This window comes from Gekko japonicus, unplaced genomic scaffold (assembly GCF_001447785.1).
Source record: "Gekko japonicus isolate JY-2015 unplaced genomic scaffold, Gekko_japonicus_V1.1 scaffold588, whole genome shotgun sequence".
NCBI lineage: Eukaryota > Metazoa > Chordata > Lepidosauria > Squamata > Gekkonidae > Gekko > Gekko japonicus.
Genome location: NW_015167071.1, coordinates 1350144 through 1368203, shown reverse-complemented (window position 1 = coordinate 1368203; position 18060 = coordinate 1350144). Strand labels below are relative to the sequence as shown.

The following is an 18060-nucleotide window of genomic DNA, read 5'->3' as shown; positions in this document are numbered from 1 at the left end:
AAAAGAGGGATGCAATTTCTCCTCAGTAACTCTGTATAGGAGAATATAATAACTGCTGTAAGGACTAATATTCTTCCAGATTGCTTAAAACAAATAAAAAATACCTATAAATGTTGCCATAATACCACAAGTAGAAAAAGTTGTGGTAATGGTCAACCTACAGTCCCTCATGTTCTCCTGTTTTACAGTTATCGTCAATAATGCTATTTAAATTGGCAATTACATAATTTAAATGAGATCTGTGATTCCACTAGAAGTACATTTATTGCTACGGCCTAAATAATTAACAATGAGGGCCATATAACTTTCCCCCTGTCCAGCTACATAATTCTTATTTGATTTTGGAGGATAGTGAATAGGGCATAAGAGACTGACTGAAAGAAGATTTCATTTAGAGGCCAGCCAAATGGTTACCTAAAACCCGCTCCACTGCTGAGCCTGGCAGGATGTTTCTAATCCTGTAATGCATGACTTGTGTCGAGTGCATAGTTATCACTCCTAGTCATTGCTCTTTCGTGCTGCATGAAGTCCCATTAGTATCTGTCAGTGCGGCATTGCTCAAGCTGAGACTATTGTCTGAGCCTTTGACCCACATTGACACCCCTGATCCCTTTCTTGTTTCCATACACTGCTCTCCTGTGAGCCTTATATGTCACAGGCGTAAAGGTCAGCCTTCAGACATCAGAGTAGTATTTAGCCTATGTGTCTATTGATTTGTGATTCCTCTTATTTATAAAAAGGTCTCTCTGCATTTTGCTGGTGCTGATTCAACTCAGTGGGGACAGATGTAGGAACAAATACTGAGAGTTGTGGAGCTGTAGCACTGAGGGCAGGCTGGCTTTGTCATCTTGTATGTCAACACTCATATGGCATTTTTAGATTATTGTCTGCATCCTCTGAGGGAATGCAAAGCTCGTTTACTACCTTCTGTGTGAATTCCAGCAGATAAAATCAGTGTGATCTGGTACCTTTTGGAATTGCATCTGGGAGACTTGAGTGCAAAAGCTTGTTTCATCAAGACCTTTCCACTTAGCTGTGGAAAACATGAATGCTTCCACAATTCTCCTCATCCAAATGTCACCTTAGATTTTGGAGATTCAAATTGTTAGTGGTTGGAACCCATATATCTGTTCCTCTAGTCCTGGCTTGTATCCATCCTAAGGCTGGAGGAGGGCTTCTAAATTTGTTCAGCGGAGCACTTAGACACACATCTTTATCATGAGTGGCCTCTGGCAGGTTGTCTGGAGAGGCGGCATGACAATTTTCCAAATAAATAAATAGTGGCAGCAGCACTTTCTATCAGTGCAAGGAGCCTTCCTCTGACTGAGAGCCTCTTGGGTTAGGGGGAAACTCCTTGTCCCAAAGGAAGTTACCACCATTAACAGAATGGATTCAGAGGAACCAGCCCTAGTCTTGCTTTCAAAGTAGAACTCATTCATAATAAACCCTCAATTGTCCCATTTTATTTATGATTTTTGTGGAGAATGGTGCATGCTCAGTTTCTTGTACCTTTCTTTTCTTTCCCTTCCATTTCCTGTTATCCTCTCTTCTCACGCTATGTTCATAAAGCATATGTGCCTTGTGATAAAACACTGTGACCTTAATGCCCATACATGTATGGTTGCATCACAATCATTTTTTGTTTCTGGTGCTTTACCAAGGCATAAGTGCACACCTGTATCTCAGTAAAACTTAGCACATAAAGAATCTTTCTGTTTAGCAGTGTGTTATCAATGCACATGTGCATGTCTGTAATGTAGATGGCAGAAAAGATGCTGATGAACTCAAGGAAATGAAAGCTGTTCATGTTCTAATTCTGGAATTAATGTTAGAAAGTTTTCTAATTTGGAGAGCCAATTTGGTGTAGTAAATATGCGGACTCTAATCTGGGAGAACCAGGTTTGATTCACCACTCCTCCACTTGCAGCTGCTGGATGACTTTGGGCAAGCCATAAGCAGTTCTCTCTGAGCAATCTCAGCTCCATCTATCTCACAGGGTGTCTGTTGTGGAGAGGGGAAGGGAATAGAGTTTGTAAGCCGCTCCAAGACTCTGAGTGAAGGGTGTGGTATAAATCTCATCTCTTCTTCTTCTAATTAAACCAGACTTCAGAGGGAGCAAAGTGTAGCACAGAGCTAAAATCTCAACCATAAAGGAAACAGAATGAGGAAAATCAATTCAACCACAATAGAAAAAGTAGTTGAGTATCAGTTTCACTTCCAGTATGAGAAAGAGAAAGCATGTTAACATTTCCCCATATGGACCCAAGATGCAACACTTTATAAATTAATGGTAGGCTGTACATTTATTCTCTCGCAGAAGGCTGATGGTAATTAAGTGTTCTTCTGTAAAAAATTGCATATTTCCTTAGATGATATTGTATGGTTTCATTCAGTGTTTCTTTTTTAAAATCTGCATATTCCCTTAGGTATTTTGTGGCCTAAAGTAAACAATGTGTACAACCTTTCAAGGCAGACCTCATAGCAGTATGATAATTACATTGGGTCTAGTCTGCAAGCTGATTAGCTTGAAAGCTTGTAGGAGAAGGTAATGAAGTCTAGCAGAGGTGATACAAATGTATGATAATAGTTCCCCTAAATTCCAATATGGATATGATCCAAAAGTTAATGGCAGAACCATATGAAAAAAACCAACACCTCATTTCTCCAAAATGTGCTTCTCGAGAGGGGGCTGAGGATCGTTCTAACAGAAGATGTCTGAGGGTGCTTCTGCCTGTCCATGGGCAAAAAATATATATTCACATAAAGATAATAAAGAATACTTCATATGACTTTACTGATACACACCTTATTGAGGTGGGGGGAGTGGTATGTATGTATACATTCTCCAACATGAAGTATATATGTGTGGTGCAGTGGTTAAGAGTGTTGGATTAGTATGTGGGAGACCTGAGCTTGAATCCCCACTGATGCCATGGAATCTTGCTAACTGACCTTGGGCCAGTCACTCTCTCTCAGCCTGACCTATTTTACAGGGCTGTTGTGAGGAGAAAATGGAGGAGAGGAGAATTATGTAAGCTGCCTTGGGTCCCCATTGGAGAGGAAGGCAGGGTACAAATGAAGTAAATAAATAAATATGAATATTGCAGAAGTAAGACTGCCTAGCACTGTTTGTCCTAGTTCATGTAAAAATTGCCTTCCAGTACAATCCTAAGCCACATTGACCTTCTGTGAATAACTGAACTTAAGTATCACTTGGGATCAATCCATTTGGAGGACAGAGTGCAATCCACACACGACAGGCTTTAAAAAACTGCCAAGATCATCACCAGTGTGCAGGATCAAATTAGAGAATCACAAAGAGAAAAGGACACACATTTACAAGGAAGGACAGGAAATTCATATTACTATGCAACTGCGCTAGGGCATTGGCAAAAATACCCCATATTTTTTAAAAATTTACTGGCACAAGACTAAAAAAGCTCTCCAGAGCTTCTGCCAGTGGACTCCTCCCCCATACCAATTGCAGCCCTGTGCAAAGTGTAGTGGAGTTGCAGCTGACTCTGAACAAACACACACATGCGCGCACACACACACACGTTGCCAATGATCACAGCTTGCAATGCCAGTGTCAGTGGATTCTACCAGGCATTCAGTACACTCAACATGTTCCCCCATATTATGAGATCATGTGACTCTTTCTCACTTTTCACAGTGGGCGATAACACAGCAGAGAATCCCCTAGTGCTCAGATATATGGAAAATGGGGCTTTGCAGCTGCTTGTCAGTTTCAGAAAAAGTCTGGTCAGTTTCAACAGTGGGTTTTCCCCCTTTTCCTGCATTCCTTTCTGTTCCTTTTCATTCAATGGACTAACACTAAAATGTATGCACAAAACCTGAACCACAAGGATTTAAATGGAAGGTGCTTGCTGGACACTACTGCGCAGCTGCGATAGGGCAATTGTGTAAATTAAAAACAAACAAAAAACAATAACCTTTTGATGCCATCCCCGCTCTTCACAAGTGATGTTCCACCCCAATTTAGAAAATTGCATTTTTAAAACTGTAGCTGCAGAATAAATACACTGGAGGAAAAAGAATAGTGTGTATGGCAGGCACAGAATCTAAAGTTCAGTGCTTACTGCTCTGAAAATCTGCAGTAAGATGTGTGTGCATAATGGGTTGTAAACTTTGAAGATGGTAATCAATAAAGTAGATCTCATCAGTCATGCTTCCTCTGTCTTTGCCTGGTGTTCATGCTGAAATCACCCTGAAACACCAAGTGGATGATGTGTCAGAGCCATCTGTTAATTTTATTTAATTGACCCTGTTATTTAACTCTAACCGTAACCCTGCTTCCTTATATAGTGTATAGGGTGTTCTATGACAACTGGTTTGCTATTACATGCTAAAAATATCTGGGACAATTTTTTTCTAAGTATTTGCTAACAATAAGAGCGTATTTGACTTTCCAAACACCTGCTATGCAGAAGAAAGTAGGGACTAAACTTGGGACATTCTGCATGCAAAGCATGTGCTGTGCCACTGAGCTATGGCCTCTCCCTAGAACTGAAACAGCCCTGTATGCTAATGTTCCTGCTTCCTCCCCACTTCCAAATGCTACTGTATGATCACCAGGAAGCTGGGTTGATCTTCTTGAATGTCATATTCCCTGTGCATCAAACCTGGCAAATCCTAAAACATCCATCTTGCATATATATATTTTTTAAAAGAAATAACTTCTGTTTTTTAGGATTTGATACCTACTTCACTTCACGTACGCTGGAGAACAACAGAAGAAATGTATGGTTTGCAGAGTACTGGGAAGAAAACTTCAATTGCAAGTTAACCATTAGTGGGTCAAAAAAGGAAGACACGGATCGTAAATGCACGGGTAATTCCATTTTCTTTGTCCTTCTCATGATGCTGTACATTGCCAGCATTGCAAAGCCTGTCTAGCTGTCTCAAGGAAACCTGGTTGGAGATAGATTGAAAAGAGAGATTGAATTTTCATAGGTTTTATAGAAATTGGACACAGAAGCATAAGCCTTCCTGGACAAGGGAAATAGATTAGGTTAAAAAATGCACTCTTTCTGTTTCTACCTGTCTGTGCTGTAGTAACCAACATTTCTCATTGATTTTGTGCCTCAAGAGAGAGAGGCGCTTGTCTCATTTTGACCATTTCTTTTTACATGTTTTTCAAACAAGAGGAATATTTTTATAAAGGCTGGCTTTGTAGCCACAGTACAACTAAAGATCAAAATTTTATTTCAGGGTTCATCTCTGTGCAATATGTGTGTCTTTGTTCAGTCTCTGCCCTACCTTTATCCCAGCACAATGAGCCTCAGTAACAGAAAACAGGGACATTGTAGCAGAAAGTAGTAAGTCCATAATAAAGCATAGAGTGAGCAGATTAAAATTACATATAACTTGCAATGATCCATAGTCTTCCAGGAGAAAACATGTTTAAGCCATTTTCCAGAAGCTTATGAGTGACTAAGGAAAATGGGCTTCACAAGGCTTGGTGCTCCTTTAAAAAAGATGATGGCATGTAACATACACATAGCATATGTCATGTTATGTGCCATCATGTTGCTTCTGAGTTATGGTTACCCTATGAACTAATGTCCTCCTGAAGGAGGCAGGGTCAACAACACAACGATGGTGGACACCTTTCCCAGCTCTCCGCAGCGAGAGGCGCAGCTGGCTCTGCGCTTCCATGGGAGTTCAGGGAGAACTTCCAAGCCATAGGGCTTTGAGGGTGAGCCTCTTTTACTGCTAACGGCAGGGGAATGGAGGCTCCCCTCTGCCCTGATGGTCCCACTCGCTGACTGCGTCCTCTTAGCGAGGCCACAAGCTGTGTTGACCCGATCAAGCACAGGAGATCTAGCGGAGGAGTGATTAAGAGCGAGGCCAAGATAAGACCAACAATGAATGTGAGTTAAGGAGTGAACTGTGAATGAAAATGAGCGATTTGTCTTCAGAAGAGAAAATCCCCTCCCCCTCAAAGGAAAAACTTTCTGAGCGATAGCATGCTGAGAGAGGGACGCCTCTCAATGCATTTGCATAAACAAGGAAGGGGGGAGAGAGAAACTATTGTAAATGGATACATGAAGCGAAACCCCCCCCCCGAAATCCCTTAAGCGATTGGAGGGGGTGCCTCTTTGACGCGTTTACATAAATGGAAGAGGGGAGGGGGAGAAAGACAGTTGTAAACTGATACTTCTGAAAGACTTTATTTGCAAGCATGTAAGCCTGTTGTGGGAAATTTCCATGAGCTTTTAACAGTGTATACAATTTGCAGGAAGAAAGAGACTTTATTGAAACTAAAACGTTGAAATGGCAGATATTTTTTTTTAAAAAAAAAGATGGCAAAAACTCTGAGGAGAAGAAGGGAAGTTGACATCACTGCACTAGTAGCAGAAGCCATCAAGCCGATCTTGGAGCAACTTGTTGGTATTCACCAGCAGCTGGCCAAGATAAATCAACAATTTGTGTCTCGGCAGCTTCAGGAGGCGAGTAGAGAAAAAATGGAATTGAGGGCTCTCAAAGCGAATGAGATAGACACTAAATTAAGCAGCGATCTCAATGAGAAAAGAAGAAAAAGCACAAGAGAAACAGGAGAAATTTACAAGGATTTGACTTCTTCTCTGTGTGTGTGCTTAGAAAGTGTCATCTTAAAGTTTGCTGAGAAGAAGGAGCTGGAAGTACCCTTCATAATCAAGAAACCTTTGAGAAGCCACTGGACCCTGAGACCAGAGCGAAAGAGGCTTAAGACTAGCGGTTCTATTCCTTTGGATGGAAGAAGATTGGGCTGCAGTGAACGTCTAAGAAGATAGCAAGAATTTAGAGAGTTTTAGTATAGATGTAAAGTTGGAAGGACTTTGCAAATTGCCTTTATGAAACGAGCTGGAGGAGATGCTCGGGAAATCTTTTCATAACAAGTAACAATCTAACATATAAGCTTAGAAAGACAGGATCTCACAAAGTATATTGTTTATTAACAGCCTTTTCTTTTACTAACAGCATTTTAACAGGAAATGATCTCCTAACCTTGGGTTTTTAGCTTAGTGTGGGTTATCTTTTCTTTCTCCCTAAATTGTAGTCCCCCTATCCCCATTTTGTCTTGGTAGTTTATGTAGTATTATTTAAAAAATAAAATAAAAAATCCCCTCCGGGGGCTTAAAAAAAACAACAACAACTAATGTCCTCCCAAACATCCTATCATTAATAGTCTTGTTCAGGTCTTGCAGACCGAGGGCTGTGGCTTCCTTTATTGAGTCAATCCATCCCATGTTGGTTCTTCCTCCTTTCCTGCTGTCTTCAACTTTTCCTAGCATTATTGTCTTTTCCAGTGAGTCTTGTCTTTTCATAATGTGACCAAAGTATGATAGCCTCAGTTTAGTCATTTTAGCTTCTAGGGAGAGTTCAGTTTTGATTTGATCTAGAACCCACTAATTTGTCCATACTATCTGTAAAACTCTCCTCTAACACCACATTTCAAGTGAATCTATTCCTTTCCCTTTTCTTCATTGTCGAACTTTCAAATCCATACAGCATAATGGGAACTATCATAATATAAATTAGATCGATCTTGATCTCCAGCAACATGTTCTTAAACTTAAGATTTTTTTCTAGTTCTTTCATGGCTGCCCTTCCATCTCAATGTCCTGATTTCTTGGTTGCAATCTCTCTCTATGAGCCAATTCCTTCATTGTCAACCTTAGAATTGTGTAATTCCCCAATAGTCGTTACATTTGTCTTCGTGATGTTCAGACATAGAAAACTGCAGTTCCAGTGTGGTTTTATCTGGAGCAAAGTAGTCTAGATGACCTACAGTGGTAGAGAAGTAGATACAAAGTAGATCTACTATGCGGGGAGGGTGGGGTATAAGTTTGATAAATAAATAAATATAAAAGTACATTTTCCAAAATGTGGAAATGAAACAGAAACTCAATGTAGCTATTTAAACCCTTAGTCCTTTGGAAAATCCCTGTTGACTACTGGAGACACATGTTTTTATGAGCTGAAGCTTCTGAATTTCATTGTATGAAGCATCATAATGTATAGCATATTACAATGGAGACAAGAAATTATCAGGGCATGGGTGATAGAGATCCCTATGATTTTGTAGCAGTAAGCACAACTGGTACAGGCAAATGAAGAAAAATGCAGAGTAGGGTTGTATACAGCAGCACTTTCCTAAACTATGGCCTGGCCTTTGAGCTGCTTCACATGTAACCTGGCAATAGGGTGTGTGAGTGACTCACAGTTAGCCATCTGTGAAATTGAAATAAGAGACTTATCTGAGAAGGTTATTGTGAGGGCAAATTAAAATGGCTATAATCATGCACAGAAGTACATTTAAGATCACTGTTGTTTGTTTGTTTTAAAGGGTAGCCAAACTCTTTTCTGGATGATGGCTATTGAAGAAACTGTGATTTGCTTTGCAAATTGAAAGTTTGCTCATAAGAAACTTTTATACTGTACAATAGAATAATATAGTGTAGTAGTGCATGCAGTTTATATAAATTCTGGTATGCCAGATGTCTCTAATGTTAAGGAATTGTCCTTTATTTAAAAAGGGCTCAGACCCAAAGGATGTTATGAGTACACTGGTATATAAAGAATATAGAGCACCTCAACAACATAAGACATACTCCCTTATTTTATACTTTAGAACTCTGGAGTATCTCTTATTTTTCTAAATTTTGACAGCTCGGTGACCTTTAGAATTAAAATAACTTTCTGCATGTCCTGAACTATAATTTCTTTTAAGTTAAGGGGAATACTTTTTTCCAGTTATCATTACTGGTTTCTCTAAACTGGTGTAGACCTATTCTGGGAGAGGCTTACCTTCCTTGTCTTTTTAGAAAACTGTCACTGATATCCCCAGATATCATGATTAATGATCATTGTGCCACCAATAGTGTTTAAAACCACTAACATCTCCTTTTCAACATTTTCATTGAGTACTTGGAAAAAGAAACTGATGCATTTTGTTTGTAAAATTAGTTTTATTGGGCCTGTTACTTTAGTAAAGGCAAACACTTCTGTGCTAATAAAATGGCTCTGTCACAGTTCTAACAACACTTTCCTGGGAGTAAACTCCACTGAAGAGACACGAGGAGGATTCTGGGTAGACTTGCTTAGGACTGTTGTCTTAGCTTCCAAAGAAGGTATTTCCTAAGTGGCCACTGGTTGCTACTAATCTTCAGTGTCTACAATTTCCTGAGCCATATCACTGTGGGAACTAATTGCAGCTTTGAATACATCAAGCTCTGAGCACTATTTTGTCTGATTTCCAAATCACAATTATTTAGAGAAACAGTATGTTCAGGGATTTGGTTGACAATTGTAAGCACAGTGGATGAAGTCAGACTTTAACCACTACAAATCAAACTTTGTTTTTACCTTGTGCATCAGGTTCTGGCTTGGTTGTTAAACCCAGCAGAAACGATAATTCCAGTTGATGGTGGCGTGCTACCAGACTCACCTCCCGGAGCTCCCAGGGGTGAAGCTGCGCTCCAGCCGAAGAAGGGGGTGAGCAGGTTCGTTAACCCCCCCAGGGACCCGGCGAAGGGACCCTGGCCATGGAACTTATAAGAGGTTGCCTCTTCGATGGCGGAATGCCAGAGAATTGAGGTGCCTCTTCATTCCGACGGTTCTCCGTGCTGAGAGACCAAATGGTTTTAAGTGACGCGACCAGGGCAAGCCCAGGAGATCGAGCATCAGAAATGAAGCCGAAAACTAGGTCGGAAGACCAATTATGAACATGTCAGTTTTAAAGCGTCTGCAAAGGGAAAAGATAGCTCCCCACCCAACCCCACCCCACTGAATGGGAAAAAGTTGAGCGGGGGAGGGACGCCCCCCATGCGCATGAACTTTTGAGAATTTGAGGGGGGGAGCGGAAGAAAACGTGAAGGAAACTATCTAGAAGTACTTACCAAAGCAAGTTTAAGCGTTCAAGCGCACATTCAGAGACTTTTTTAAAAAAATGTGAAAGTAAACAAACGATAAAGATGGCGGGGAAGAAGGACAAAGAAAAACTTTTGAAACTGAAAGAGACTGAGAGCCCAAAACCAGAAGTTACCAGTGAGTTGGCTAAGACCATAGCAGAATCCATGCGCCCCCTACTGGAACAGCTGAATAACTTCAAGGAACAAATGTCAACAATGACACAATGCATCACCTCTCAGCAAAATCAGATAAATGAGACTTTGCAAATGATGAAACAAAATACTGAGAAGGTGAATGAAGTGGATGCAACGACCCAAAAGGTGAAGAAAAAAGTGCAAAAGCTGGAAAGGAAACAAATCTCCACGGAAGATCAGCTGTTGCAATTACAAATGGAGAAGGCTAATATGATCCTTCGCTTCCAGGGCATGCCAGAGAATAAGGGAGAGAATCTTAAAGAAGTGATGTGTGAATTACTAGCCCCAGTGACAGAGATGAAGGCAGAAGAACTGCTAAGCGATATGGATGTGGTCTATAGATCATATTCAGGCTATATAAAGTAAAATAATCTGCCTGGGAAAAGTGTCGTAAGATTCTCGAAGAGGCATGTGAGGGATGCAGTCCTGAAAGCAGTTTCTGGAATATCCCTGAAAGTGGGAGAGAATGCCATCAGAGTCTTTTTTTAAAATATATTTATTGGGTTTTTATGCTTAGAAAACAAACACACACATATAACAATTACAAACATAAATCCTCACATCAATTAATCGCATCACATTGACCAAACACTTAATTATACATTAATTCATCCCCCATTATCCTCGCCAATTGTTTTAATCCAACATCTCTGGGTTTTGCTATTACTCCGTCCATCTAACATCTCCAAATAACTCATCACTTACAAATTCATTCCTGATTTCTGTGTCATTGTTGTCATAAATCCAAACCTAAAAATCCTAATTATTATTAAAGAAAATTAATTTATATAACCTACTAATTATCCTATCAAGCTGATCAACAATCATTTCCAATTAACTTATATTAAAGCAACAAAGGACAAAACTACTAACACCAAAATCATATCCTCACAAATACCTACACATAGACGTTCTCCAATCACTTCTATTACCATCTCAATTCATAGTCATTTCATGGTTATTACTTATCACTCCCATCTCAAAAGTAAATTCCATATCAAAATCAATTTATATGACCCTATCACCTACCAACTAATCTTAAACAATTTAACATATTGCCTCTGGTATCTACAACAGCGTTCCTTTTATAACCAAGTAGCAGCATGAGATTTTAAATTCACTACCAGAACTAGTCTTAAATTTCATATTCATTATTCTAATAACTAAATGTTCATACAGCAAGGTCCCTAACACACTAATCTTAACCCTTTCTGCTCATAATATTACTTCTAAAATCACCCACAAATTTCATATCCAACTAACTTATATTAAAGGATCAAAGAAAAGGGAAAATAAATCTTAAGCCAACATTCTATCCTTACACTCATCTTTTTCAGTTCTTAACATCCATGAGCATGGAAATGCTTATAGCTGACAAATAACAATCATTACAATGACATTGAATTCAATTTCCTTTTTGTCTTGATTTCTTCCATTTTCTTCCAAGTGGCACAGATTTTTATATTCCTGTAGTTCTCTTTCCAAGTTTCCAAATTTCCAAGGTTCCTGTCCAAATTCTTTTACAGTCCAGTTTGAGTGTTTGGAGCCTTTAAACTTCATCACACCTTTCTTTAATTTTTTCCCTCTTATTGACCTCTTCTTTTTCCTGGCAGTAGGTTCCACAAAACCTTTCTTCCCTTTTTTTAGTTTCAAGATGCTTTGGTTCTCCAACACACATTCCAGAGTATCCACCTCTTGCAACTCCCCTTCTTTGCACACAGGTTGGATAATATAGGTCTCTCTCTCTTATTCTGCTTCCTGAACTTCACCCCACCTTTGCACTCCTTGCATTTGTTCTCCATTGTCCTTCTCCTCTACCTTTACACTTGGAAAGTTTTTCAAGAGATCCTCACAGGCTACTTTGCATGCTTGTTTCACAGCCTCTATGCATGCTTGCCTCACTTCTTCTAACAGTGTTTTTTGAAATTGCTCTCCTAAAAGCTCACCAACCATTGTGTCTTGATCTGTGCCCTCGTTAACATCCACCACCTCCATTTTTTTCCCTTCATCACGCGTCGCTTTCAATTAGTCAAATTTAAGTATATTTTCTTTAGATACAGCACCAACAAAACTCTCAACAACACCAGAAATCATATTAGTAGTATTTGGAATAAAGCAGAAGCAATAGTCTTTCCCTCATCACTTTTCGTCTCTCTCAGTTCCCACACAACTTTTTAATGGCCGTTTCTCCATATAGCAGGGAATACTCACAGGGGGTATAGCAATCCATTCTCCTCTTTTTCCACGCTCTCCCACAGAGAAATATCCAAAGAGGTAAAGTCCATACCAAACGCTTCAATGTGATGCATCCGTTCAGCTGAAAACACAAAAGTTTAAAAGGACCGGGTGGCAGCGTCTTGAGAACATGGCAGCCATGTTCTTTCCGAACTTTTGCTCCACATCAGGGCAGTACTGGTCATCCCCCCGCTTGGCCACTTTGTGGGAGGGGCCAGCAAGAAGCCCCCTGCTCCTGCTCTCACCCCCGGAGTGCAGGTCAAGCTCTCCCAGTACTGGGAGGCTCGAAGAAAGACGAGAGAGGTTCGGGAGGGCTCGGAGCTAACCGAACGCCCTCCCATCGTCGCGCCGTACCGGAAGCTCTCTCGCCATCAGAGTCTTAAAGGACATTCCATTTGAAATAAGACAACGGAGAAAGAAGTATAAAGATCTCGTTCTTTTTCTTCAGATGAATTCAATTGGATATAAATGGCTAATTCCAGAAGTCTTCACCTTCAAAATCAAGGAGAAAAAAGAAAAGATTGACTCTGTTCTGAAAGCTCGGGAATTTCTAAGGGTCCAGTTGGAAAGGCCAGAGGATGGAAAAAAAGAAGAGGACAGTAAGTCTAGTGGCGAGCTGGACTCAGGTTCTTCTGGAGAGGACTCTCTGGCAGAGTAAGGGGCTGCAGCCCCAAAAAGTCATTACAAGTTGCGGAAGAGATGGGGAAAGGAGAAGTGAAGGCTGAAGGACGCTGATTTGTGCCTTTGAGAACTTTGAAATGGGATGATTGGGGGGTACTGTTTTTTAGACAGTTAAGTTTAAGATTTAAACACAGAGAAAAGATAAAGTCTAAAATATTAACTTTAAGATGTATGAGGTCTTTTCTTTTTCTGTATGCTCTGTGGTGGCGGTGGCAGTTATTGCTGTTCTCCCACCCCAGCCAGGACCTGCAAAGAAATCAGCAGTTCCTTCAAGTCAAGCTCTATACCTTCTCCCTCCCAGCCTGACTGAAGGTGGCAGGGCTCTTACAGTTGGTGACAGAGCATGGACCATTAGTAAAGTTTCTCCTGTGTTATCAAGTACAAGAGCCCCAACCCCTCAGTCAGTCTGGCCTGCAGCAGGAGAGAGAAGGTCTTAGAACTTGGCTGAGGGAACTGCTAATTTTTTGCAGGTATGTGATGGGCCCAACTAGGGAGAAACTGCACATTAGAATTTCCCTTTTGGAAGATACAAGTAGGACCCACAACAAAATGTTGCAGATGGTGTTGTGAGCCTCCCTGATTCCTCCAGCACCAATCCTCACAGTCTCGCTGGTTAGAAGCCAACAGGAAAGTTTAGATGCAGTGGCCATGGAGGTGAGCAGGTAAGAAGGACCCTCTTCACCCACCCACCCTCACGAGTCCTTAGGGTTGCCAACCGTCAGGTGGTGACTGGAGGTCTCCTGGGATTACAGAGATCAGTTCATCTGGAGAAAATGACCACTTTGGAAGGTGGACTCTACGGCATTATGCCCCACTGATTTCCCCCCTCCCCAAAACCCACCCTCCTCAGGCTACATCCCCCAAATCTCCAGGTATTTTCTAACCCAGAGCTGACAACCTTAGCTGCCTGCCCTAAACTTTCCTGTTGGCATCTAAGCAATGAGACTGAGGTGACACTGGTGAAGAAGTGGGGCAAGAGGGGATTCTCCTCACCTCCCCACATGCCTCCAGGGCTTCTCTCCACAGTCTTGCTGGCTAGAAGCTGACAGGGAAGTTTAGGTTTCTGTGCCAAGACCTGAATAGCTTGCTGAGGCCCCATCAAGGACTTAGCTGAAGTTTTCTTTTGCTCTCCCATCTCCCCCCACACACACCTTGCAATAAAACCATATCGAATGATAGAAGCAACTGATCAGCAACTGATCAGCCATGACTTTATGGCACTTGGACTTGGAAAGCACCCAAATGGCTTCTGGGTACAACAGTCCAAAATCCATTCTTTGTTATGTTCTTGCCAAAAGCATCAGCTGAAGCGTGTATAGATCAGGAAACATGTAAGCATTTCAGGCAGCTGAGGTAATTTTGCCCACTATGTGTGATATCCAGCACATTAGAAGTCACTTTCATGAAATCTTTGTTAACACCAGCAGTATGCAAGAGAAGCCAATTTCATTCCATCAGAGAAAATGAATGATGCTTCTGAAGGGCTGCTGCAGGAGTTTCCAAAGCGGGGTATAGCCTAAGCTAGGATGGAATGAGTTTTAAGGCTTCTTCTTGTTCCTTCTTCAGTCCAAGGCAAACCACTCTTGTGATTTGTATTTAAATAGCCAGAGTCATGTCCAAGAACCTTGACAGAATTATGAGGGTTGCCAAGACGTTTCAGATCCTTGTATATTCATTTTATCTGTTGGTGCTGCAGTGATCCTACCATTAACTGTTCAACTATTGGTTTAGGTACTATTTATTTCCCACCACCACCACCACCCACCTTAGCTGGAAAATCCTCTCCATCTTCATTTGGTTACTTTCATCTTCCACCTCTAGGACTGGAGGACAGTCATTTGTGATTGCATCCAAAGTTTAAGATTGCATTAAGGATGTTAAGTGTTGAAAAAGAACTAGGGGAAAACGGAGACTGTTTAACTATGAAAGTGAAACGAGTCAGATTTGTTGCATGCACCTACATGTTGCTGCAGCTACCTCCTTGATGTTTCAATTGCCTCCATTGTGGACTGCAAGATCCTACAGTGGAAAATCATTTATTGCTTTGGGGCTCAAATGGGAAGCCCCGTCCCCACATCCATAAGTCACTGAAATGAATCACTGCATAACCCACCGAAACAACTGAGGTGAAGTTTAGGTTTCAGTGAATCAAACCACTCAGCTCATTCCCAGATAAATAGAAAATAAGCACATGTCTTGCAGTTTAATGCCTACAGCAAATAAAATATACAGATATTAAATTACATGACAAGTTAACCCATTTAATCCATGCTGATGCCCTTTTGGTATTCAGTGTAGCTATGTCATTTTGCATTTACATTGATAGGGAAGAATGTTCTCTTATACAGTCTAATATGAATGCTGTTGAATGATTCCAGGAATTTCACTCTGAAAATACATAAACTGTGTTAGTCTGTGGGATATTGCTGGTATTCTGTATGGTATGGAAAACAAAAACTCCTGCATTTGTAGCCAGGATCTGCAATTGATTATAGAAGTTCACAGGACTGAAGTCTGAGTCATCCATCCCACAGTTGGGCTATTGTGAATGATGATTCTAAGAAGTGATATTGGATGGATGATTATAACATAACCAGAGTTTCTTATTTTACTGATCCCTTTACATTTCTGGCTCATTTCAGCCCCAGGAATCAGAATGGAATGGATAGTGTATCCAACAAAACTATACAAAATGTATGCAAAAATGATGTATCAAAAGTCAGCAAAATTGAAATGGATCTTCTTAGACACCATCTTTGGTCTGCCTCTGGTAAAGGGAGTCCCATAACTGTATGTCTGTAAAGGGAGCCCCGTTTCTATTGTTTCTATTCTCAAATTGTCCCATGAGAGTAATCTGGACTGATCTAAGGTTTTATGATAATTGTTTATTATTATTTTTCCAAATTAAAACATATAGATCTTTGACGTGGTCTCTGTGCTTCACACCCATGGGATCTAGTGCGCACGCGCTGGATCGATCGGTGCTGTAGCAAGCTCTTTTAATGGATTTTCATGCCCAATCTCTCGGGCATGTGCAGGAACCCCACCGTGCATGCCCAGAGGGGTGGGCGCGGACATCTTGCCAGTTCCTTTTTTACCGCCGCGTTGAGTAGACTTATTTTTCGTCGGTCAGATCGGTTCGCTTTTGGCTATTCGCCTCAGCTCTTAGGAATTATTTCCTTAGTTTAAATTTCCTATCTTTTCTCTTTTATTTGTTTGTTCTTCAAAAACTTTTTAAAAACCCAACATTTATTTTTGTTGAGGTGGAGTCTACCGATTACCTCAGGCCTTCGGGCTATTCCCCCCCTCAAACGTTCCCTCTTCTTTGCTTCTTTTATGGAGAAGAAGTGGGGGTTTTTCAATAGGTGCAAGGGTTGCGGCAGCAAACTGGCTCCTCCCGACCGCCATACCCTGTGCATTTTTTGTCTTGGAGAGTCTCACCGGCCAGAGTCCTGTCGTCACTGTGCTCGTTTTTCTAATCAAACATGGAAAAACCGAGCTGCATGCCTTAAAGTAACGCTGCTTGAATCGGCCCTTACTCCTACCTCAGTGATGGAGAGACCATCAACATCGACAGCTCCGGCATCGAGACCTGCCTCCGATGCCGACCGCCCGACACCGAAGCTCCTGGCATCGATGGCACAATCTTCCGCTTCAACACCAATCCAAAAGAAGGCCAAGGCAAGTAAGGATCACAAGTCCGCAAAGAAGGGCACTTCAAAGTCCCTTAAGGTGGCGAAGAAGGGGAAGGAAGCGGTGCCTGCACTGGGTGATGCCCCTAAAGTGCCTCCCGCTCCAACGGCAGCATTGATATCGGAGGTCCAACTCCCACCACCGATACCGACCATCCAACTATTGGATTCCCCCATCCAACAAGTGGCGCGTCCTTACTCCGACATCGAGACGGTAGAGCTCCTAAGTCACCAAATGGGTGCTGAGCCTTCTCCCTCTCCTTCTACTTCATCGGGATCGATGATATCGGAGACTCCCAATGTCGAAACACGTCAGCACCGACACACTTCTTGCAGTACGCAATGTCATCCTCCCCGTCTCCATGTCCAATCTGTCGATATTGATGACCGAGACTACAGGGACGGTTCTCACAGACAGACTATTGTTTTGTCTCCCAGACGTCCACGGTCCAGACATTGATCCCCCCGATATCTTGGGATCAATGACAGTTGAGGTACCTGTACAGGGCTTATCCACCATCCATGCCGTGGTTGACTCCGGTGGGCTATTCTGATTGGGATCGCTATTCATCCCACTCTGTTCATAGATTGAGGTCGCCCCACATGTTGAGACCTTCGGCATCTCTGTCTCGTCCTCCTGCAGATGATCCTTCCCACCATACTCTGGAACCAAGTCGTCCTCCCAACCCTCAGGTCACTCCAAACCCTGTCGTTCCACCAAAACCTAGAGCTTGTCAAGAGAACACTTCGGTCCAAATAACACACCAAGACTCCTCTGACTCCATGGAAGAAGACTCAGATACGGAAGCATCTGAGGCCCATACCTCTCCTGACCATAAATCTCCCAACCAGGATGTCACTGAGGACCTACCCATATCCCCACCCGACAACCTTACGTCATACACAGATTTAGTCAAAAGAATGGCCCACTCTTTAGGCCTCTCTGTCGTCCAGCAACATCCGCAGGCAACAGATGCCGTTTTTGATATAGTCCAGCTGGATACATCCTCCACCTTGGCATTGCCTATGTCTTCAGTCCTTTTGCAAGCAGCAAAGGCTCCATGGCTAAAACCCTCGTCAGCCCCAGTATCCACGAGACGACTGGACCACATGTATAGGGTCCAAGAGGCAGATGCCGAATTCCTATTCTCGCACCCTCAGCCAAACTTGATGGTCATAACATCTTCCTCTAAATCCAAGAGGACACACTCCGCACATTCTGACAAGGAAGGTAAGAAATTGGATGCCTTTGGCAGATGCTTCTACTCCACAGGAGCATTGGGAGTCAAGGCCACTAACTACCTGGCCTGCATGAATAGGTATCAATATACTCTCTGGGA

The 18060-nt window shown here is 41.8% G+C and overlaps 1 protein-coding gene across 1 annotated transcript in view; it reads left to right on the top strand.

The window, feature by feature from the left end:
• Window positions 1-18060, top strand: part of GRM7 (glutamate receptor, metabotropic 7) — a gene marked incomplete at its 5' end in the record, with an annotated part of 458890 nt that overhangs the window by 237096 nt on the left and 203734 nt on the right. Inside the window, one exon of the mRNA XM_015412693.1 lies at window positions 4712-4852. Within this exon, the coding sequence (XP_015268179.1) occupies window positions 4712-4852 (141 nt within the window). The remainder of the gene's footprint in view (window positions 1-4711; window positions 4853-18060) is intronic.